Source organism: Crocodylus siamensis, chromosome 2, assembly GCF_052110815.1.
Source record: "Crocodylus siamensis isolate JL-2025a chromosome 2, ASM5211081v1, whole genome shotgun sequence".
Lineage (NCBI taxonomy): Eukaryota > Metazoa > Chordata > Crocodylia > Crocodylidae > Crocodylus > Crocodylus siamensis.
In genome coordinates, this window is record NC_143396.1 from 274703368 (window position 1) to 274727846 (window position 24479).

Here is a 24479-nt window from a genome sequence, read left to right on the forward strand (position 1 = left end):
AGTAATCCTATGTAGCTAGAAAATTTGAGACTGCTTCAAGCTACTTGGATAGGAATTCACTCCTGAAGTACAGCATAGTCATTCAGAATAGAGAAATGGCCCTGGTTAAGTTGAATGTTACATAAGAATTTTCCTGGTGTCCCTATTCTTTCAGATTTTTACGCCATGTCCCTGTAGTATATGTGGACTACCCTGGACCAGCTTCGCTTACTCAGATATATGGAACGTTCAATCGGGCAATGCTGAGACTTATCCCATCACTCCGCACGTATGCAGAACCTCTCACAGCAGCCATGGTAGAGTTCTACACAATGTCCCAGGTATATTGCTATATACACTACCCCAACCTCTGCTGAATTAGTCCTTCTTTATTGCTATTGTGCTTTGAGATAAGTGCTAGCAATTTGCTTTCTGCCTTTTTAGTGCGTGGCTCTTTGGTGTCAGTTGTGACCAGGGGAGGGTGAAACATCTTGTGGGCCTGGATAAAAATGATCAACTCTTCTAATCCCCAGTGTTTTGAATCTTTAGGAGAGGTTCACTCAGGACACTCAGCCACACTACATTTATTCACCTCGTGAAATGACTCGATGGGTGAGAGGTATATTTGAAGCCTTAAGACCATTAGAAACATTACCTGTTGAAGGCCTTATTAGGATTTGGGCACATGAAGCCTTGCGTCTCTTCCAAGACAGGTAAAGTGACTTGGAAATTAAGAGATCTCGCCTTTTTGATAAATTATTTTTAAAGGAATTGAGGCTCTTAACTGATGAAACGTGTGAGAGAGAGAACACTAAGGAGACTTGAATGGTTTTATTTTTAATATAAATTTTCCACTCTTCCTAGAAGCAGTTATTGAACTAAATTGCTTGAGAATAAAGCCTCCTATGGAGGCACATACTGTCTTTACAGTTGTTATATATTATAATGGTGGATTCAAATATCTTTTCATGGAGAAGGCAACTGCTTTTAATGTAAATGATTATGCCTTTTTTATGTTGCTATCAGATACTTAGAGGGGCTTTACTTAGTGGCAGTGTTAGAAGTTTTTTAAACATAAAATACAGACTACTGTTAGACAACTTTTTTATGGTACCATGGTCAAAAGTTTCCTTCCAATTAGTTATCTAGCACCAAAACTGACTTCTGCAAGAAACAGGGTTTCAGAACAGTTGTCGTGAGTACAGAATGCCTAAAAGACTGCAGGATTGTAGCACATATCTCTCCATTTAAAGTTGGTAAAAACAAGGAGCTGGAACAGATTTTACCATTTTCTTAGGACTCTGTTCCACTGAATACCTATCCGAACTTGGTGGCTTCAACAATTTGGAAAGCTTTTCACTCTTGTGTTTTGGAGTACTTGGAATTGAGCTTGGCTCCCTTCTAGGGCAAAGCTTAAGTTAACTGTACGTGACACTTAGTCCATTTAGGCGCATAACCAACGATCCCTTCAGTGGGTTGAGATCTGTCTGCCAAATTTGAAATGAGAGGAAGTATACCTGCAAGTAGAAGTCATCCACTGCTCCAGTACTACTATTCTTTGCCTACATTAGCTGTTTATAATATCCTTTTTTAGGTGTTTTGCACTTGCTTATAACACTTTTTTTTTTTTCCTCATCAGACTTGTAGAAGATGAGGAGAGGCGTTGGACTGATGAGAATATTGATATGGTAGCTCTGAAACATTTCCCCAACATAGACAAAGAGAAAGCTATGAGCAGACCCATCTTGTACAGCAACTGGCTGTCAAAGGTAGTGTCACCTTTCTGTAGAAGCTGTATTTGTATTGACCCTTGCAAATTCTTTATACCCTAAGATGCTAAAAATCTCTGCCCACCACTTTTCCTCTAATGCACTAGTAAAGGGATTGTCTTAAGTAGCATTTAGATTTAATAGGATTTATCTAGGGAGACTTAAAATTGCTAGGTAACCTGTCTGAAATGCTATACCATGACAAAACACAGCAGAAACTATCAAGGGATTAAGATGTCTAAGAATTCAGATACATACTTGTCACAAATGGTCCACAAGGTGCTCCCAGAGCCTCGTTTCTCCTTGCTGCTCTGATGCATGTTCTAAGGAACAGACCAGCATTTGTGCTGGGATAACTCGTTATCCCCAAAAGCCTCAGCTTCACTGCCCTTGTACTAGAGCTGGCAGCTGCAGCAGAGGGATCTTTGCTAGCTTTAGGTAGATTCCCTGGGTTGTAAGAAACCTTTAGGTCCCTCTTCTGTAGAATGGACTAGCCTGAAATATCACTTGCCCAGAGATTGCTCTTTCAGCCAGCCCAGGCAGTTGGGGCCTTGGACCCTTCTTCAGCCTGGGAAAAATCCAAAGACCTGATGTATTGCATTTACATCCCCAAAACTACAAGCCATTGTTTTCCTCCTCTTCCCCCCACCCCCAACAAACAAACAAAAAGTGTTACAATTTTCAAGAGTTGCAAAATCCTTCCAAAACTTCTCTCCGTAGGATACCTGGCATTCTTCTGGCTGGGCTATTTCTGTCAGATGCCTCTTTCTATAGAAGAAATGCATCGGGAGCCCAACCCAATGTTTCCTGCTGCCTGTGTTTTGGGAGTGGCAATTACCCTTAGTTCTTTTGCTAAAGCATGTCCAAAATCATAAAGCTATATACAGAGATCATAACTATTTTATGCAATTAAAAAAAGATGTAAATGGATACAGCATAATGTTTACAACAAGGTCATACATGCCATATCGGTAAATACAAGAAAATATTTATGATGCCCTCGCAAAGCCCTAGACTACAGTGGGGTTCATGACAGTATTGTCTTTAAAGCTGTAGTTCAGCTAGAGCTTGGATGCTCCCAGAAGCATCCAAGGATCAAGGAATATGGCATTTGGGACATAGTTCTGGCACAGCCATGTAGGCTGTCTGACTACAAGGAACAGTACTATATTTGGATAAGCACCAATTTCTCCTTGTTGAAAACTGGGTTCCTCTGGTACTTCTGAGTAGGATCATGTGTACTTGAGATTTGGAGTTACCACCAAAGGTTGTCTGGTTAGAATACTGAGAGATTCTGCTCCTGGTTTTCAGAACTGTAAATGCTTCTGTTCAGTCTGAAAAGAGGCATCTTATCAAATTCCAGTCTTTACTGGGTGCAACTGTTACATCAACTATAAGTAACAGCAATGACTACTTTTTTTTTTTTTTTAAGTTCTGAATATTTTAGTCTTTCTCTTGGTACTCAGAAAGATATATTTGTAAATCTTGCTTGTATGCTGGACCAGAGAATGTCCTACCTTTTTGTATTTGCAAAAGTCTTCTTATCCAATGCTCTAGGTGCCTTTATGATAACTTAATAAACCAGTTGAGATGTGTGTGCATGCATTAATAAAGAAACGTCCAATAACTGTAAAAGGGCAAAAAGACTAACAAATAGATGATAGTTTGAGGACTAGTTTGCATCCATGGCATACATAGACTTTTATCAAGAATCTTTCAAATAACGTTCCTGGAAAGCCAGTATAACAGAGACAATTCAGGTTCTGTAGTATAGCATGTGTCTTAGCACACAAATACAAAATTTCTTGAGTCCTGTGCTGTACCTTCTTGCAGCCCAGGGGAAGGAATGCAGTGGGCTTCTAAGTCAAGCCAACCTGTATCTGGTTACCTGCAGAAATCTTGAGCAGCATTGCTGCGTATAATGTTTGCTATGGTTCTACTCTTAATATCTCCTTGCACGGTGGAGCAAGCCTTTGGAGGAGATTTTTTGAAAGACTGGCATTCTGCTCATGCAAAGAATGATTTATCTGTGCTGATGGCATCCCATTATCCAGAATAAAGTGCCCTTGTGAAAATCGTAGTCTTAAATGATATATTGTTTAATGTAAATTGCTGTTATAGGATTATATCCCAGTGGACCAGGAAGAGCTGAGAGACTATGTAAAAGCCAGGCTGAAAGTTTTTTATGAAGAAGAACTTGATGTGCCACTTGTACTGTTCAATGAAGTTTTGGATCATGTGCTGAGAATTGACAGGTGAGATGAATTCAACTGCTGTTTGAGATGCTTAAAATTGGAAAATGTCTCTTTTTTTTAGATTTGTCCAGAAATCTAATTCAGGCTAGTCAAGACTGGAATACTGTTTTAGTTTTGACAAAACTAGCAGTTCAGTGGTTCTGTACTGGAGACTTGCACTAAAGTGCATTGTAGGTTCTGTCACACTTTTTTTTAACTTTGTTCATGCCTTGGAGTCTCAGAACAGCAGAGACTTCCTATGCCTGAAGAAGGGTGATTGCACCCAAAAGCTTGCAAAGAACTTTTTTCCAACTATTCAGTTGGTCTAATAAAAGAGATCACATCTGCCCTAAGAACTTTGCCTGCCTATGTCCTTAGACCAACATGGCTACAACCAAAAACCATTGCTTAGGTTCAGCATTCTAGCTTTTGTATTGGACATTATCAACTCTGGGTGCTCAGTTAAGAGAACTAAGAAAGGAAATTTGAAGGGGATATGGTGCCCAAGTGAGAATTAATCAAGCAAATCCTGCTTCATGTTGTGCTCTTTTTCAGGATCTTCCGTCAACCTCAAGGTCATTTGCTTCTGATTGGAGTTAGTGGAGCAGGGAAAACTACTCTTTCACGATTTGTTGCTTGGATGAATGGCTTAAGTGTTTACCAAATTAAGGTAGGTAGTCATGTTACCAAAAAGGCATTTTTGATATTTTGAAGCTTTGTTTGCATATATCCTACTTAATAAGATTTATCACCTAGCATTTGAAATGATACATAACTAGTGTTGAATTTATAGGTTCACAGGAAATATACAGGTGAAGACTTTGATGAAGATCTAAGAACAGTACTGAGGCGCTCTGGCTGCAAGAATGAGAAGATAGCATTTATAATGGATGAGTCAAATGTCCTGGATTCTGGATTCCTGGAGAGAATGAATACTCTTCTAGCCAATGGAGAGGTAACTTGAGTAAATCGTGTTTGTTGAGTGAGTACCCCTTATGCAAAGAATAAAAAAAAAACATTTTTTGTTTTAGGTTCCAGGTCTCTTTGAAGGAGATGAATATGCTACCCTTATGACTCAGTGTAAAGAGGGAGCACAGAAAGAAGGTTTAATGCTAGATTCACATGAAGAATTGTACAAATGGTTCACCAGTCAAGTTATTCGTAATCTCCATGTTGTGTTCACCATGAACCCATCTTCTGAGGGCTTGAAGGACAGAGCAGCTACCTCTCCTGCTCTCTTCAATAGGTGAGTATCATATTAGAAATCTGTTTGGAAACAAACTTTGGTATCTTAAAACATGGGTCTTAATGTTAAGACTTAATTTAAAGAGTACCACCTTCTCTTGCTAAAATTTTTCCAATGCATCTTCAGGTGCGTCTTGAACTGGTTTGGAGATTGGTCAACGGAAGCACTGTATCAAGTTGGCAAAGAGTTTACAAGCAAAATGGATCTTGAGAAGCCAAACTACATTGTGCCTGATTATATGCCAGTTGTGTATGACAAACTGCCACAACCACCATCGCACAGGGAAGCTATTGTAAATAGCTGTGTATTTGTTCATCAGACCCTTCATCAGGTGTGTGCTGTTATTTGTTGATCCTTCTCAGAGCTCTCGTATGTTCCTATTTCCTAATGATAAATTATCATAAAGTGAAGCAATGTGGCACTTACCTAGGGTGTTTTTAAGCATACTGTTTTCAGTATTTTGGCATCTTACATTCGTGAAGCTTACATTTAACAAAATTCCTTTTTCTTGAAAGGCTAATGCTCGTCTAGCAAAACGTGGAGGGAGAACTATGGCAATCACGCCACGCCATTATTTGGACTTCATCAACCATTATGCCAACTTGTTCAATGAAAAGAGAAGCGAGCTGGAAGAACAGCAGATGCACTTGAATGTTGGCCTTAGAAAAATCAAGGAAACTGTTGACCAGGTACATGCCTCTTCAAACAAAGCAAAAGCTAGTAAAGTGTAACTTGGTTTAAAAACACTTCTCTTACTGCTCATTTAATTCATCTCAGGTGGAAGAACTTCGTCGTGACTTGAGAATAAAGAGCCAGGAGTTGGAAGTAAAGAATGCAGCAGCTAATGACAAACTGAAAAAGATGGTGAAAGATCAACAAGAAGCTGAGAAGAAAAAGGTAAAAATCCAAGCTCTTTATTTTCATGTATAGAATGGATTGTTGCAAATAACTGCCATTTTGGTTTATAGTAATACTCCTAATGGGAACCTACAGCCTCAAAAGAAAACTGTTTTTAAATATTTGTACTACTTTTCTCATAGGTTATGAGCCAGGAAATTCAAGAGCAGCTGCATAAGCAGCAGGAAGTAATTGCAGATAAACAAATGAGTGTGAAAGAGGATCTGGATAAAGTTGAGCCTGCTGTCATTGAAGCTCAGAATGGTATGTTAGCACTTACTAGCATGTTTGTTATAGGTCATGGAGCATGATTCAAGTCAAAGGGAAAATGCCTGTTTTTCAGTGGGCTTCTGGATTAGTCCCTCTACCTGGGGGAATACAAACCCTTTAGCAGAGGAAGGAAAGTATTAATACCTTATGCTTCCAAAGTTGTTTGAGGTTTTTTGTGGCTTTGTTGGGAATGGTAGACTTTTTGTAGATGCTGAGCCATAAACTTCACTGCTTTTGTGAATCTCTGCAAACATGCTGTATTCTGTGTTTGTAATGAAGAATGGTATTGAGAGACTTGCAGCAATGTTCTGTAATCATACCAAGTGGTGCAATTTTATAATTTGTCCAGACTGCTTAAACCTAAGCACTGCAAGCCAAGCTCCACCTTTTCTGTTGAAAGCTAATTAAGTCAGGGAGCATAAAGGGGTTGTCAGCAAGCTTGGTCCAAATGCGGCCACCCTAAAGTTTCAACTCAAGGGCAGGAGGCATTGAATACTTGGGTGTTCAAACTTTCTCTGCAGTATTGCAAATGAGCAGTGTGCTAACCAAAAATACAGTTAGTGAGACACAGTTTTACACTTGTTTTTAGTTTAAATCAACATTTTTAAATGCATGAAAGTCGTCTTTTTTTCCCAATGAAAAATAGCACCAAATACAGTAATAAGAGTCTCAATACTCTTATTTCTAGCTGTGTGATGATTGATAGTTTCCTGGCAATGAAAGGAAGTATGAAATATCAATGTCTTCAATAGCTTTCTTTTTGTTGTCTTCAGTGCCTCACACTGCAAAAGTCCAGTGACATTTAATACAAGCACAATAACACATTACTGCAATACTATATAATGAAAGTTAAAAAACATTCTACTTCTGCTATGCCGATTCTTCTAAAATACCAGCATTCAGTCCATAAAAATGTCCTACAAAATCTGTGTTTTCAAGTCCTGTTGTATCCATAATTAGTTTGGCAGACTAGGTTGTATAAGAGAAGATTTAGAATTTGCTATTTGCATAAGTAATCGGACTTCATAATGCACTGAAAAATCTGGCAATCAAAATATGGACATTGTAATACAAAGCAACTTCGTACCGAAACTTTTCAAACAATGGGGTGTAAGAGTGAAGTTGTAGCTGTGATGGTCCAGAAACTGAAAGACAAGAATTTCTTAGGGTGATACCTTTTTATTGGACCAACTGCATAGATTTTCATTGTAAGCAGCAGATTTTGATATTTTCCATGTTATGGTCTTACAAGAGCAAGTCTACAGCCATGGTGGTTCAGTTCTACTGTAAGCATCTGATTTTGATACCTTCCACACTGGTAGTCAGCCCAGTAAAAGAGATCATCCTAAGAAATCCTTGCATCAAACTTAAGATTCAGTGTATATAAGTGTTTTGTAATATACAAATCTGTTCCAACAGGGAAGTAAGTACTGCTTTAAAACGCCAAATGCAGTTAATTGTAAAATTAAACATTTGTCACGTGACAACATATACTGTACATCTGTTTTCAAGTTCATAGAGGTTTTTTTAGTCTGCCTAACTTGTCAGCTCCGAGTTTGACCAGTATGAATTGTCATATCAGTTTTCATCTTAATACTGCTTTGGAGGCCCCTCATAACTCCTAGTTTTTTGTCTTTCTCAAGTTATGATTTGCTATTGATACCCACTGCTAGCAAAGTTCTTTTCAGAAAGACTAAAATCCTCTAAGATTTTAATTTTCAAGTAGCTTCTAAATCTGAAAACATCTTGCTAACTATAGTTGTTGTTTTTTTCCTTTCTTCTCCTTGAACTGGTGTGATGGCTGTGGCTAGCTGTTAAATCCATAAAGAAGCAACATCTGGTAGAAGTCCGTTCTATGGCCAACCCACCTGCAGCAGTGAAGCTAGCACTGGAGTCCATCTGTCTTTTGTTGGGTGAAAGTACAACTGACTGGAAACAGATACGTTCCATCATCATGAGGGAAAACTTCATCCCAACTATTGTAAACTTTTCTGCTGAAGAGATCAGGTGAATAACTGCAAATATTTAACCACTGCCAGGAGCAGAAAAATTAACAGGTTTTCACAATAAGAAAGTAATAAAAGTGTTCTGAATAGTCAGAACTGGCCTCACTTTTTTGTGTTTTGTTCTATATAACACAAAAGAATTAATCTCACTATAAACTAAGGACTGTTCCCAGTAACGGAACTAAAATTCATTTCATGTGTTAACAGTAGTCTTTAAATCCCTTCTAAGCATTGCAGTTCAGATGCTGAAGGTTTAAGGTACTGGGACTTTTTTTTTAGTTTTGGTTACTGTGGTAGGTGGGGAGCAGTTTTTAAAACCTGTGACTACTGTGCTTGGGCAAATGTATTGTTTACACATGGTCTGTCAAACATGACTCTTTCAGTGATGCCATCCGGGAGAAGATGAAAAAGAACTACTTGTCAAATCCCAGTTATAATTATGAAATTGTGAACAGAGCATCCTTGGCCTGTGGTCCTATGGTAAAATGGGCAATTGCACAGGTAACTTAAGTCAATTTGTCATAATAAAATGTTTCTATATTAATGTGATGAAAGGAATAATTTGAAGGTGTTCAGAATATCAAAGATGCTAAATCATGCATCTCCCACCACTTGGACTGTGGTGCTTTTCTTTATAAACAACAAAAATAACAATAAGTCAAGTTTGCATGCAAATTGGCATTGTTTGAGAACACTTGGATTTAACTGCTCTGACATGCCTAGTGTCCTACATGCGCTGAGTTTGTATAAAACTACTAGGATAGTTATCGCAAAACTTCCTCAGTTTGAACTATCAGTTTTCAGTAATGGTGACTAACCTTGCTGCTTTGCAGCTAGTTTTAAACAAGTACTGCCAAAACCAAATTCTGCTGGCTTGTCAGCTAAGGAAAGAGATCAGATAAGTAAAATGTTTTCCATGTAACATGAAGGTCTTGCTCAGGCCTTTTTTGTATAGCTCTGAAGTAATGCTAGTAAAGCACAACGCAGAGTAGTGGAATAATATTCAGCCTTATCAGGGTTAGTTACTTATAAGGAAGAGTTTTGGCCCCAGACCAAACTTTGCAGGGAAGACTTCTGAAGTGTGAGTCACCTATTAATCAGGGTTTGTTAGCCGAGGCAGCTGATTTACTTATGCAGTAAGTACACTGAAGCAAACTTGAATTTGGGAGTTTCATGCTCCCCAAAAATTTGAGCCCTAATCTGTGTTTTTTTTAAATTTTAGAGTAAGATTTGATTCTGCAGAAAGCTTAAACTCCTAAAAATCAGAAGGATGTTATCAAAAGATTGTACATGCTGTTAGTGTCCTATCAATCTACATTTTCAGGAAGTGTGTAGAGCTGATGGTTGTGTGTATTTTACAGCTGAACTATGCTGATATGTTGAAAAGAGTAGAACCTCTACGCAATGAACTGCAGAAGCTGGAGGACGATGCCAAAGATAACCAGCAGAAAGCTAATGAGGTGGAACAGATGATTCGTGATCTTGAAGCCAGTATTGCTCGCTACAAGGAAGAGTATGCAGTGCTGATTTCAGAAGCTCAGGCTATTAAGGCAGACCTGGCTGCTGTAGAAGCAAAAGTGAGAACTTTTGTATAATAGTATTCCTCTTCCTGACTTGCTTTTGAATTTGTGGAAAGACGGTAGAAATCTATATGGCTTTCAACTTTTTCTGTCCATCTGTGAAACAGATCTGCAGCACTTTCACCAACACAAATTGCATTTCAGGACTTCATTTCTGGGCTTATACAGCTTTTTGGGTTGACAACTATAGGACTTACAATTCTTCTAGAAGATGTTCACAAGGCATTAGAGTTTAAACTTCTGCTTCTCAGCTGGGATACTGTGGCACTCCAGGGTCCTTCCTCAGGGGTGCTGACACAGCCTGGTAAAAGTATTACAAGTAGCTGCAGTATGTCTGCATCCTTATGCATTTAAGGCTCTTTGATTAGCCTAAAGTGGGCAGCAGAGCTGGCTTGTGCTGTAGTCTTTTCCCAGTCTGCCCCCTCTTCCCCGTGCTCCTGGAAACAGGCATGCAGGACAGTTCCACCTGCTCCACCTAGCTCTGTTTCCAGGAGACGCTGTGCAAGGTCAGACCAGGAAGGGCAGCACAAACCGGCTGTTCTGTCTCTTAGGCTGATCTGAAAGCCTTAATGCAGGGAGAAGAGCACATACTGCAGTCTTTCTGTTGTGTGTGTGCAGCAGGCCTGAAGGGTACTCACCGCACTGGCTTTTAGGGGTCCTGCTGCTGCCACTGTATCCAGAGATAAAGGAGACCCATGCAGCATAATTTTTTCAGTCTGGAAGAGCCATGCAGCATAATTGATTTCTGTATGAATCTCCTTCAGTCATATGACACTAAAATAACTCTATTTCCTTAAGCAGTACAGTTTAGCTCACTGTCTAAACAGACAGCTCTAGAGACAGTCTCCCAGATTCAGTAAGGTGTTAGTGTTTCTATTTTTAAATCTGGTCAAAGTCCCAATAAGTTTTCAGAAAAATAAGACTGCACAATGCATCCCTCTTTTAATTTTTCAGTGCTGCCCTGTTCTCTGATTAGGCTACTGGTTTTTAATTGTCTGGAAGAGTCTTGAAGTGCTGCTTTTGCTTTTAAGGCTGGGTGATTCAGATTTTTTTCAGTCACCTTAAACTCCACCTTTTCAGTGCAGGAAAGTAGTGGGTTTTTATGGCCCCTTTATGCCTCTTCTAAGCAGTTTCCTATGGAAATGCATAGAGCACATTGCAGTTGTTCAGTGATTCTCAACTGGGGAGTCCACATTCAAAGTTGTCAAGGGGTGCCATTTCTAAAAAAAGGTTGAGAAGCACCACTTTAAACTTGTGTTTAATTATGTAGACAGCTAGTCAGAACTAGGCTATCCCAGTCCCTTTTAACAAACACTGAGTTAACCAATTAGAATGGTTTGGCCTTGTAACTTTTGAGAAACTTGTTTCTCAGTGGTTTCTCACCGAGCTAATAGGTTGCACTTCTTAAACTGCACTGCAGGATAATTACTGAACAGATATTTGTTGTAGTAAAACAAGAGTGGATTGAAATAGTGCTAAACTTTGTTCCTGAACTCCGGCTCCTCAAGTGCACATGAACAGCACACGTCTTCACGGCTGCTTAAGATGTCACACACTTCACTTCAGAAATATAAAATGTAGCTGTTTAATTGGAACCAAACTTCCACTGTTCTGCACATATTCACTTTTTTGATCTCTACTTGCACCCCAGGATTTTTTACTTGGCAAATTTTGCCTTTTCACATGCAATAATTGAATGCTTAACTTCTAAATAGAGACTATTTGCCTCTATTTTTTTTCCTTAGGTAAATCGTAGTACAGCACTCTTGAAGAGTCTGTCTGCTGAACGTGAAAGATGGGAGAAAACAAGTGAAACCTTCAAGAACCAGATGTCCACTATTGCAGGGGACTGTTTGCTTTCAGGAGCCTTCATTGCTTATGCTGGCTACTTCGACCAGCAAATGCGTCAGAACTTGTTCACTACGTGGTCTCACCACTTGCAGCAAGCAAATATCCAGGTAAAAACTTAACCATAATTATTAAAGTAGTGATTTCAACATGACAAAAGACACTTGAACTCATTAAAATGAGTTTCTACTTTAAGGGGGCATTAGCAAATGAAATAACTTTAGATCTAGTTGTTTTTGGTCAATTACAGTTGCATAAGTTGTTGCTAGATGCTGGCTAAATACTAATTAGCATTTACTTTTCAGTTCCGTACAGACATCGCAAGAACAGAATATCTTTCCAATGCAGATGAGCGGCTTCGCTGGCAAGCCAGTTCCCTACCAGCAGATGACCTATGCACAGAAAATGCCATCATGCTTAAGCGATTTAATAGGTATTTCATTTTTAAGGGTAAATAAGGAATCTAACAGATGGGGGCACAGCTCCCATTAGTAGCAGTGGTACTGAACATCCTTCAGAAGTTCAGTGTCTTATGAAAATTGATATCACTGAGCAGAAATGCTTTGCAAGAGCTCTAAAATTTTAAAGGTGTTTAGTCACATGCTCTGGGAGTGGTGAGGGGGCACTTTAGAGTGGCTCTGAAAGCTGTTCTAATTAAAGCTCCTGGAGCGTCATGTTTATTGGCATCCCCACGCTGAAAAATGGCAGCGGCAGTACTTTTTTAACTAAAGCTCAGCAAACGAGCTTTAGTTAAGGCATCCCACTGCCGTTTTTCAGCATGGGGACACTGATGCACATGACACTGGAGTCTACTGGAGCGTGGCAATTGCCACACTCCAGCAGACTCAATCAAGTCTGCTGTGATGCACTGTAATTACAGTATGTCGGAGCAGCCTTGCTGTACATGTACAGGAACCCTAAATGTTTATAGTAGGTGGTAATTATGACAGGAAATGAAACATTTCCTTCCCTTGAAGCTTCATATACTTTTGTTAGTTCAAATATATTAAGAAGGAAGGCAACAAATACTATTTTAAAATACTAAAGCACGTGAGGAAGGTATTAAAGCTGAAGGATGATAACTGTAAGCTTCTATTTTCCATTATGCGACAACATCACATAACAAACCAACAAAACCTAGAATACAGTACTTGCTGAACTCTAATAGATTCAGCTGTGTTTCTATTCATCCAACTTAGCTAATGCAAATAATTGTTCAATAATTCAGGTATCCGCTGATCATTGATCCTTCTGGACAAGCCACAGAGTTCATCATGAATGAATACAAGGACCGTAAGATTACTCGTACTAGCTTTCTGGATGATGCTTTCAGAAAGAACTTGGAAAGTGCATTGAGATTTGGTAACCCACTACTGGTCCAGGTTAGTCTTTTGCTTACAAAGGAATTCCTGATTACATTTCCAGGAAGCCCATGCAAAATCTATGCTTTATACCTAAAAAGCCTAGCATTGTTGCCATAGTAACAAAACATCTAATGTAAATAAAGTTCCTTGCAGGCATTTAATTTGGAACTCCAAAGCACTTGTTAAGGTTGCAGTAACCAGAATACCTAGATATGCCTCTGATTCACCCTATAATGCAGCTAAGATAATTGTCCTTGTCCGTTCAAACACTGTTCCTTCTCTTCTGCCTTCTTAAACTTTTCTAAACTTCAAAGCTGCTGACTTGGTCACTTTCTTTTCCTCTCATGTATCCTGTCCACTCTACCAGTTATCTGATTGCTCACATCCTGCTCATCCACTTGCTTAAATGCCCTTCCCTACCACCACTTTTCCCACAGAACACCTTCCCTAAACTGATCTGTAATGATGGTTTCTCAAAACTGTGGCCCACTGTCAACTAGAAGCCAGTCAGTGTTTGAATAGCTAGGTTGGACATAGTTGAAAGAAGTAATTGGTATGATTGTACAAAGGGTAGTGAATGTGTAGACATTGTTAAAGTGTATTAAGTCCAAATAGAGAGGGACTTGAAATAATTGGCATCTCCCTTTAACCTTATGGTATGTTGTTTAATATTACAGAAGGAGACCCAGAGGTACATAGGGAGTTGCTTTTTCAAAGGGGTCATGCTGTTGTAAGCCTCTGCTTAGTGTCTCATTCCTCTTTAGAGAGGTTACAATTTGTTTGTTTAATAAGGGTTTGTAGCAATGGGAATTCCAATTCTTTTTTTCTTTTTTTTTTTTTGGTGCTACTTGTAATTACGTATCTACACGAAGTAAATAGTGAACCCAAACTAGAAATGTTACTACAATCCAAAACATCCGACTAGGACTTGAACTAGAAATTCTGCTCTAAACTATGAAATAGTTTGGCATTTCTGCATATGACCAAGGAACTTCATATAGATTACAGTTGGAGTTTGAGCCAAGCTGAAAACCCTGGTCTAAATCAGAACTTTGTGTAGGCTTTTTTCTAGTTGAGGCCTTCCTGGCTACTGTTCTGTACTCAATTATTGTTGCCATATTTAGGATGTGGAGAGCTATGACCCAGTTCTGAATCCTGTACTGAATCGTGAAGTCCGGAGAACTGGAGGCAGAGTGTTGATTACCCTGGGAGACCAAGACATTGACTTGTCACCCTCATTTGTCATTTTCCTTTCCACTAGAGATCCAACAGTAAGCAAACCTTAAAACATTAGCTCTTTAAGGGGGAGGGGAAAGAGTATTAAGCCTCAAACTATTCTTGATATCTTTTTGTAGGTTGAGTTCCCACCAGATCTCTGCTCTCGTGTTACATTTGTCAACTTCACAGTAACTCGCAGCAGTTTGCAAAGCCAGTGTCTAAATGAGGTCCTGAAAGCTGAAAGACCAGATGTTGATGAAAAACGTTCTGACCTCCTTAAACTTCAAGGTATGTTCCAGAAAAACCACCAACATTGGATGACATGATGATCCCTTTTATTCTTTGGATGGGAAGAAAACTTAGTTACTTCTTGCTGTGCAGCTGTTTCTCAGCTATAAATGTTCTATTGCTTCTGGACACTTGTTTTATAACCTGTGTGCTTTGAGGTGCCAATAATTTAGAATTAAAATGTATATAGAAATACACACTTATTTATGCATATCTTTATTTCACTTAAGGTGAATTCCAGCTGCGTCTGCGTCAGCTGGAAAAATCTCTTCTACAAGCTCTTAATGAAGTAAAGGGACGTATCTTGGATGATGACACAATAATTACTACTTTGGAGAACCTAAAGAAGGAAGCAGCAGAGGTTACCAGGAAAGTAGAAGAAACTGATATCGTCATGCAAGAAGTAGAGACAGTATCTCAGCAGTATCTGCCCCTGTCTACAGCTTGCAGTAGTATCTACTTTACTATGGAGTCACTGAAACAGGTGAAATAGAACCAAATGTTGTTGTTCTTCTCCCATCAGAAATTCTACACTTCATTTTTTTCCCCAAGTTGAAGTAGTACTAGTCAGATTACAGTTCTCTCTCCAGTATAGCTACATGTCCAGGAATTGCAGTAACATGTACTGTTTATTAGATAGTAGGACCTTTCTAAATTTGCTTTCTAAACTTTTTTCTTTTTTTTCTTTTTTTGTAGATACATTTCCTGTACCAATATTCTCTCCAGTTTTTCTTGGATATCTATCACAATGTCTTATATGAGAATCCAAATTTGAAGGCAGTTAAAGACCATACACAGCGTCTCTCAATCATCACAAAGGACCTCTTTCAGGTTCAGTACAGCCTTTTTCCTTTTTATTTTTTTAAGGTCTTCCAAAAGATTCCAGAAACTACTTTAGGGCTTTTGCTAGTTCACACTAACCTGTTACTCCTTCAATAGGTGGCTTTCAATAGAGTGGCTCGTGGCATGCTACATCAAGATCACATAACCTTTGCCATGCTGTTAGCCAGAATTAAACTCAAAGGCACTATCGGGTAAATATTTGATTCCTTCGTTTTCAAAATTCACTTCCATTTCTCATCTTATGCAAGATGGGTTTGTTTTTTTTTAATCATACTCGTTTTAAAAAAAAAAAAAAATTCTGCTAAAATCTACTATTAACTTTTTCAGGGAGCCTACATATGATGCAGAATTCCAGCATTTCTTAAGAGGAAAAGAGATTGTACTCAGTACAGCATCTCTTCCCAAAATCAGTGGGCTAACAGTGGAACAGACAGAAGCTATGATGAGGCTGAGTTGCCTTCCTGAATTTAAGGACCTGGTTTCCAAAGTTCAAGCTGATGAGGTAAATTGAGCTATTCTCACTACACTAAACTAAGTTTAACCTCTTGGTACTTATGACCTTATTTCACAATAGATTGTGGGACACTAGCAATAACATGGCTGTAATGTCAATGTGCCTGTGAGGTAGGACAGTACCATTCTTGCCACTTCAGAGGGTAACTAGTGAAGATAAAGGGTCAAAATTTAATTTTCATTTTGCAGTCTAAGGATGCAGAGGCACTCATGGACTTCCATGGTGGATAAACACAAAGTGCTCTGAGAATCCTATCAGATACCTGTGTGGATCTCTAAGAGCCCAAATGCTTTTGCGTGTCTCTGGCTTGCCCAAGGTCCTACAGGAAAACTGACAGGCCAAGAACTCTTAAGTTTTTTGCATGTCAGTTAATGCACTAATCCCTATCCCAAGTCTTTCTCTCTTCAGAGACTTGTATACAGGGTTCAAGCCCTCTTACCTTAATTGGTATATCTAGTGATTTTCTGTAAAATGTAACACAGACTTTGAATTTTGGTTGGGGTGGCTGTATTGCAGTAAAGACCCCACTTAGGATGAACCAGTTACTATGCTATGGTCTCTATATGCTTATGTAAAGAAGGGGGAAATGCCTGCTTAGAAACCTTGCAACTGCAGTTAGAAATAATGAAATTTAAATCTCAAGCTCCTCAGAAATGTATTAACTATGATGTGCTTTCCCTCAATGCAGCAATTCTGCATTTGGCTGGATAGCAGTTCACCAGAGCAGACGGTACCATACCTTTGGTCTGAAGAAAAACCTTCAAGTAAGTTCAGCTGCTGCCTTAAGTCTTGCTACCAATAAAAAACATTCAGAATAGAACTTCAAGTCTTAGGCCTTAATACTTGTGAAGATTACAGGTTTGACCAGATGGAGATCAAAATTCTCAAGTCAGATTTCATAGATTTCATAGACATCAGGGCTGGAAGGGACCTCCAGAAGATTGAGTCCAGCCCCCTGCCCAAAGGGCAGGAAGTCACCTGGGGTCATAGGATCCCAGCAAGATAAGCATCCAGTTTGCTCTTGAAGGTGTTCAATGTAGGTGCTTGAACCACCTCCGATGGCAGACTGTTCCAGACCTTGGGGGCTCGGACAGTAAACAAACTGTTCCTTATGTCCAGCTTGAAATGGTCTCACAGGAGTTTATAACCGTTTGACCTTGTCATCCTTTGGGGTGCTCTGGTGAACAAACATTCCCCCAGGTACTGGTGGTCACCCCGATAAACTTAAAGGTGGCCATCGGATCACCCCTGAGCCTGTGCTTTTCCAGGCTAAAGAGCCCCATGGCTCTCAGCCTGTCATCATAAGGTCTGTTTTCCTGACCTGATGATAATGCGCGTGGCTCTTCCCTGGACTCTCTCAAGCTTCTCCACAGCCTTTTTGAATTGTGGAGCCCAAAACTGGACGCAGTACTCCAGCTGCGGCCTCACCAAGGCCGAGTACAGGGGGAGAAGGACATCCTGGGATTTGCTCGAGAAGCATCTATGGATGCAAGCCAGCGTTTTGTTCGCTTTACTAGCCGCAGCATTGCATTGCAGGCTCATGTTCATCTTGTGGTCAATCATGACCCCCAAGTCCTTTCTTCCATAGTGCTAGCCAGCGTAGAACTGCTGAGCCTATAAGGATGCTGTAGGTTTTTCCTCCCAAGGTGGAGAACCTTGCATTTTTCAATGTTAAACACCATCAGGTTCTCATCCGCCCGTTTGCTGAGCCTGTCCAGGTCGGCCTGGATCACCCGCCTGTCTTCTGGTGTGGGTGCTTTGCCCCAGAGTTTGGTATCATCAGCGAGCTTGGCCAGTCCGCTTCTGACTCCGGTGTCCACATCATTAATGAAGATGTTGAACGATATGGGTCCAATATGGGCCTTGCGGGGGACCCCACTGGTCACAGGGCACCATGATGATTGACTTCCCTCAGTTACCACCATCTGAGTCCAGCTGCGGAGCCAATTCCCCAGCCAGCAGATCGTGGTAGACCCAAGGCCACAATTGGCCAGTTTTGCCAAGAGGGGATCATGGGGGATACCAGATCGAAGGCTTTTTTGAAGTCAAGATATATGACATCAATCTCTTCTCCCTTGTCCAAGTGACAGGTCACCTGGTCATAGAAGGAAATAAGATTGGTCAAGCAAAACCTACCTGCAACAAACCCGTGCTGGCCATCCCTCAGGATGTTGGCATCGGCCAGTTCATTAAGGATGGCCTCTTTAATAAACTTTTCTAAGATCTTCCCCAGGATAGAAGTCAGACTGATGGGCCTATAGTTAGTCGGATCCACTTTTCTCCCTTTCTTGAAGATCGGCACCACATTGGCTGCCTTCCAGTCTTTGGGCGCTTCACCAGAGTGCCAGGAGTTTTCAACGATCCGTGCCAGGGGCTGGGCTATGACGCTCGCCAGCTCCTTGAGTACCCTGGGGTGTAGATTGTCAGGGCCGGCTGACTTGAAGGTATCTAGCCTCTCAAGGTGTTCCTTCAAGGTCAGCATTAATAGAAGGCAGGGGATCTCCCTCACCCAGACCTCCCTGTCCCATAATGGGCATGGGCGTCCCATGGGACTGATGAAAGACCGACACAAAGTACCCATTTAATAGGTTGGCTTTTTCGTGAAGCGTCAGTTGCCTCATCTGGTTCAGCAGGGGTCCAATGTTGCCCTTGCTTTTCCTCTGGCTCCCCACACATCTGAAAAAGGACTTTTTATTGTCCTTGATGCTCAAAGCTAGTTGGAGTTCAGTTGCAGCCTTGGCTTCCCTGGTTTGCTCCCTGCAGGACCAGACCACTGCAGAATATTCCTCCTTGGAGGTGAATCCCATCTTCCGTCCTTTGTAGGCCTTTCTTTTTAGCCGTAGAAGGTCTGTCTCAGGTGAAAACACCTTAATTTCAGTCTGGGATAAGTAACAAGGTAAGTTCTTCCTGATCCTTGTCCTACCACATTGTCTTTCACCTTTAGTATAATGGTATGAGTGCCTGCTGCTTCAATCTTTATCCTCTCAGATGGTAAGGACAAATGGACAATTAGTTTTGCAGGGTAGTGGGGCTAGAGGGAGTTGCCATTAGAGAGAACAGTTCCTGTGGATCAGCTAGTCCATGGTAACAAACTAAACTGGGGCCATTCACTTGTTTCACTTTTGTTTAATAGCTATTTAATAGAAGCTAAATAGCAATAACTTGTTCACAGGACAGCATACAGTTATTAGGATCAGCTGACTCATGAGTCATAAGCCTTACCTCCCATCACGTTTGGAGCTCAACTTCAGGTAGCGGATGGTAAAGTTCTCAGGTTGTCGCCTGCATGGAAGAGTTCTAATGCTTTATAGCAATGCAAATCGGCTTCAGTATCTGATGTGGGCACCTGCTTTCTAGAAATGAACTACCCACAGTCAGTGTACATAGACTCTATATAGCTGACTTGTTGTTGGCCTCTAGGCTGGTGATTTGCTAATTCCTCTGCATATTGGTATATCACAAAAGGTTTATCTTGCTGTAGTTTTCTCAACTCTAGTCTAGTTCAATGTTCCCATGACTGTCTTGATTCAAATTAAAACAACTTCTATTTGTAGCTGGCTAAAAGAAAGCTAATGTAACTGCTCTAAGTTAATGTGCACTTTAAAGTGAAAGAACCACTCTACTCAGCTTCCCAGTCTGAAAGCTTATATGGGAAAATGTGTACACTTGTATTGGAAGTTGGCAGTTTGAGTGTTCCAGGATTGCAGTTGGTGACTTTTTAATGAGCTATAGAGATGACCGATTTTGTGGCATGGTCACTGCAGATTCACTAGTGCTCTGATGTGGGCATAGGCAGCTTTAAAACCTGACAATATACTAACAGACTTAAAGCTTTCATAAGGTGCACTCTAACTGTACAGAAACACTTCATGAGGAAATTGCATCTTGAAGGTGAACCATAAATGTGACTTGTTCTTTTTACATGCATTAAAATACTGCAAAATACATGAAACTTGGGCTGCAAACACTCCAGGAAAATATCCTTTCCTCAGCTACAATTTCTAAAGAGATCATAAGAGGCTGGAGATTTTGTATAGCAAGTTGTTTGTTCTCGCTTTGCAGCAAAATTCAAAGGCACTAATCAAATTGGTATCCAGTTGAGCTAGGCCCCAAAGGCCTGTAATATGAACAAAATCATTGACTGACTAATGGGTTGATTTGAACAGGGTGTTTTTAGGACAGTTTGATCTAATTGCTGCTAAATGATTTTGACTAAAACAGTATGTACACTTTGTGCTGCGAGTTGCTCAGTGCAATACTGTCTCAATGTTGTATTTGGGGTTCTGAGGAAAGTCAGATTCTCAGAGGGAGAAGGAAAAAACTAAGTCTGAGCACTGGGAAGAGAAGATGGAAAACTTTTGAGCTTCAACCTGTGAAGCCTCATTTGGAAAAAATGACTCCCTTGTCATTTCAGCACCTATTGGGCAGGCCATCCATCGTTTACTCCTGATTCAAGCTTTCCGTCCAGATCGACTGCTGGCAATGGCGCACATATTTGTGTCAACGAACCTTGGAGAGTCCTTCATGTCCATTATGGAGCAACCATTAGATCTGACACACATTGTTGACACGGAGGTAATATATGTATGAATGTGTGTAAAATGCCCAGTGCTATCTTGAGGACCTAAAATCTCTTCTGTCAGGTTTCATGTCTGTGCTACACTGCCTCCACTCCAGGTAGTCGATGCCCATTATTAACCTTGTCCTTGGGAGAATTCCCTATATTCACATTTATTGTTCTGTGGGGGGGTTGGTTCAGTATGACAAACATGCAACAGAGTTGCCAGCTGTCCACAAACTTGTGGACTTTTTGTAAATCCCAAGCTTAAACGTGCCTGTTTGTAAAATCCACAAGAAGGCCTGAGCTTAATTTTAAAGTTCATTGATATGAAACCAGAGCAGGGGTAGGCGAAGTATGGCACACAGGCAAGATCTGGCCCACAGGAGGCATCTGCCAATTGATTGGATGTAGGCTGTGGCTGCCCCTGCAGCACTCGGCATGGAGCCAAGCCCCACCCAGGGCAGCCAGCACCAGACTCATGCTCACACCTACCAGCCCTGATCCAGGCCAGAAAACAGCTTACCTGTGGGTTGTTCCTGGTGTGGCTGCAGCCACCCGGGTGCTACTTAGCTCCCCTTCCTCCTGTGGCAGCTCCTCGTGCTGTGCTGTGCTGTGCTGTGCTGTGCTGTGCTGTGCTGTGCTGTGCTGTGCTGTGCTGTGCTGTGCTGTGCTGTGCTGTTCCAGATGAGAAGAAAGCTTCAGGCAGGCAGCTCCTGCCCCAGCACATGGGGCTCTACCTCCTGGCTGCCTTTTACCCACTCTGCCTACCTAGAGCATAGCATTGCCTGCCCTAGGCAGGAGAGGATGGGGTTTGGCCCCATGTGAAGTGCTGTAGGGGGTACCCACCTCCCCGCACTCCCCTACAGGGCAGGGGCATGCAGGCAGTGGATCACAGCTCTGCTATCCTGCCCAGTGATCCTGGCCTTGCCTGCCTGTCCCATTCCTAAACACCACTCTCCACCCACACGTGGCCCCATCCTGCATAGGGAGTTTTGGTGTTATTGTGGTGGGGGCTGGGGAGGAAAGAGTGCAGACCCAGTCTCTGACAACTCATCAAAACTCCCTTTGTGGTTCCCAGACCCAAATAATTGCCCACCCTTGGACTAAAAGCAAGTTTTGCACAGACAAAGCAGAGCAGTACCATCTGGTGTCTGAGCAGGAGCATGGAGCTCTTTCAGGGCCTTGTGGCTTAAACTCTCTTCTCTCTTGCCCTCAACCCTAGACTGCTGGTGCCCTACCTGTAATACTGCTTGCCTTGCAGATAAGGAGCTAGTAGTCCTTTTGGGAATCTGCCAGGACAGTGGGAGCAGGGCAGGAGGGGGGAAGGCTAGGGGGCAGCACTGTGCAGTCAGGGATATTAATGCTGGGGTGAATAGAAGACTCCAGTATGGGAGCAGCAGGGTGTAAAAATCATTGTTCTCGTTAGGCAGGGTTGCCAAACCAAGAAAAATTTTATTGACAATCTGCACACACAGAATCAAAGAAAATTAGGGTTGGAAGAGACCTTAGGAAGTCATCTAGTCCAAGCTCCGGCTCAAAGTAGGATCATCCCAGTCAAGGCTCTTCCTAGGTGGTTCTTAAAAACCTCTGAGAACAAAGAATCCACAGACTCTGGGTAGCCTGTTCTAGTGTTTTATTATTACTCTTCTTATGAGTTTTGTCCACATCCTTTCTGTAATGGGGGGGCAGGGCAAAACTGGACACAGTACTCCAGATGTGGCCTCACCAGTACAGAATAGAGGTGAAGAATCACTTCCTTTGACTCGCTGGCAATGCTCCTTCCTAGTGGTGCAACCGGTACGCTGTTAGCTGTCTAGGCAACAAGGGCACAGTGTTGGCTTATGTTCAGTTTATTGTCCACTATAACTCCCGGCTCCTTTTTCTGCAGAGCTGCTGCTCAGCCTGTTGGTCCCCAGCCTGTACTGTTGCATGGGATTGTTCAGTCTTAAAGGCAGGATTTTGCACTTGTCCTTATTTGAACCTCAAGAGACTTCTTTTGGTCCAGTCCTCCAATTCATTGAGATCTCTGTGCACTTTTACACATGCTCTGGGGATGGTGGGGCAGCACTTTAATTAGAGCACCTCTGAGAGCCACTCTAAAAGCGCTGCAGCATCTTGTGTATCATCAGCATCCCTGTGCTTCAAAAGTGAGATGAGGGTGCTTGAACTAAAGCTCACTGAATGGGCTTTAGTTCAAGTGCCCCCACCACCATTTTGAAGCACGATGATGCTAATACAAAATGCAGGTGGCTGCTGGGGATTAATTGAGTCTGCTGGAACACGCTATAATTAGAGTGCATTAGGGCAGCCTCTGAATCCTAGTCCTATCCTCCAACATATCTACTACTCCTCCCCACCCCTGCCAGCTTGGTGACATCTGCAAACTTGCTGAGGGTGCCCTCCATCCCATCTTCCAGGTTGTTAATGAAGATATTGAACAAAACTGACCCCGAGACACTCCAGTTGATACCGGCTGCATTGATTACTGCCCTCTGAGCCTGACAATCCAGCCAGTTTTCTGTCTATCTTACAGTCCATTTATGCAACCTGCACTTCCTTAGCTTGCTTACAATAATGTTGTTTGAGACGTGTCAAAAACCTTTCAAAAGTCAAGGTATATCACATCCATGCTGACTGTTCCGGATCACCTCTTCTAAGTGCTTAGAAATGGATTCCTTGAACCCGGCTCCGTGACTTTAACAACCTTTTTTTAAACAATAGTTGGTGTTAAACCCCCAGATTAGAACCTGACCCTTGCTGGGGTCTGGCACAAGGATTACATTTACTCTGTGTAAACAGTGTTGGTAAGAAAAGGGGCTGTAGGGTAAATTGGCAGATTGCCAGTCAAAAGTTGTCTTGGGTTGGTAATTTTATAACAATGGCTCCTGAAGTTAGATTTTTCAGTAGTTCTTAGTGTAACAATTCTTAGTATGTAATAGTAAAGGGAGAGGGACTTCTTGCTACAACAGAGGTAAGTGTTGATCCCTGTAAGTAATCATCAATCTTATATTCATTTTGTGGTTTATAGTTGAAACCTAATACTCCTGTGCTAATGTGCTCTGTACCTGGGTATGATGCCAGTGGCCATGTTGAAGATCTCGCAGCTGAACAGAACACACAGATTACCTCTATTGCCATTGGTAAGAAGAATATGTTATACTAAGGTTTTTTCTTCTTTTTAAACAAATCATAAAAAGATAACTGAATTTCCATGACTTGAGCCTTAATCTTGTGTTTACAGGTTCTGCTGAAGGGTTTAATCAGGCAGATAAGGCAATAAACACAGCAGTGAAATCTGGCAGGTAAGTTCTCTCTTCCTGTTACTTTTACACATAACTAACATTCCGCCATAAACTCATTGTTCTGTTTTGAATTTCTTGTAGATGGGTAATGCTAAAAAATGTCCATCTGGCTCCTGGTTGGCTGATGCAACTGGAGAAGAAACTGCATTCTCTACAACCTCATGCTTGCTTCAGACTCTTCCTTACAATGGAAATAAATCCCAAGGTAAAGTTATTCCATGTGACTGACCTCTGAAGTAGTTGGCATACAGATGTAAGAGTAAGCTCAGAAATTGGACTTCCTGTAGCAGTTAATTAAGGTTGGGAGAGTGTTGCCTTAAAGTACATGTCTAGGAACAGGACCAAGTAAACTCCAGCCTACCATGCTTCTAACAATAGCAAAGTTATGAAAAGCAGCGTTCTTCTGTCTGCTGTAGACAGATGCTTCCTTCCTAATGCATCTTTCCCTCCACTTCTCTTCCCAGTGAAATGTAAAAATTATACCTGATAGTTGTATGCCCTCACATAACTAACCCTGGAATTCCTCTGGTCCTTCCCACTTTGTTTTGATATCTCATTAC

At 41.3% G+C, this 24479-nt stretch overlaps 1 protein-coding gene across 1 annotated transcript in view; it reads left to right on the plus strand.

Moving 5' to 3' along the window:
• Positions 1–24479, plus strand: part of DYNC1H1 (dynein cytoplasmic 1 heavy chain 1) — a 62431-nt gene that overhangs the window by 31703 nt on the left and 6249 nt on the right. Inside the window, exons 41-68 of the mRNA XM_090034044.1 lie at positions 155–320; positions 529–692; positions 1619–1748; positions 3870–4003; positions 4538–4652; positions 4776–4937; positions 5014–5228; positions 5355–5559; positions 5744–5917; positions 6006–6125; positions 6269–6389; positions 8207–8402; positions 8785–8902; positions 9763–9978; positions 11727–11939; positions 12135–12262; positions 13058–13211; positions 14318–14464; positions 14549–14699; positions 14930–15183; positions 15396–15530; positions 15639–15733; positions 15870–16044; positions 16745–16820; positions 20471–20631; positions 23646–23757; positions 23859–23919; positions 24001–24124. Coding sequence (XP_089890170.1) covers positions 155–320; positions 529–692; positions 1619–1748; positions 3870–4003; positions 4538–4652; positions 4776–4937; positions 5014–5228; positions 5355–5559; positions 5744–5917; positions 6006–6125; positions 6269–6389; positions 8207–8402; positions 8785–8902; positions 9763–9978; positions 11727–11939; positions 12135–12262; positions 13058–13211; positions 14318–14464; positions 14549–14699; positions 14930–15183; positions 15396–15530; positions 15639–15733; positions 15870–16044; positions 16745–16820; positions 20471–20631; positions 23646–23757; positions 23859–23919; positions 24001–24124 — 4222 coding nt within the window. The remainder of the gene's footprint in view (positions 1–154; positions 321–528; positions 693–1618; positions 1749–3869; positions 4004–4537; positions 4653–4775; positions 4938–5013; positions 5229–5354; positions 5560–5743; positions 5918–6005; positions 6126–6268; positions 6390–8206; positions 8403–8784; positions 8903–9762; positions 9979–11726; positions 11940–12134; positions 12263–13057; positions 13212–14317; positions 14465–14548; positions 14700–14929; positions 15184–15395; positions 15531–15638; positions 15734–15869; positions 16045–16744; positions 16821–20470; positions 20632–23645; positions 23758–23858; positions 23920–24000; positions 24125–24479) is intronic.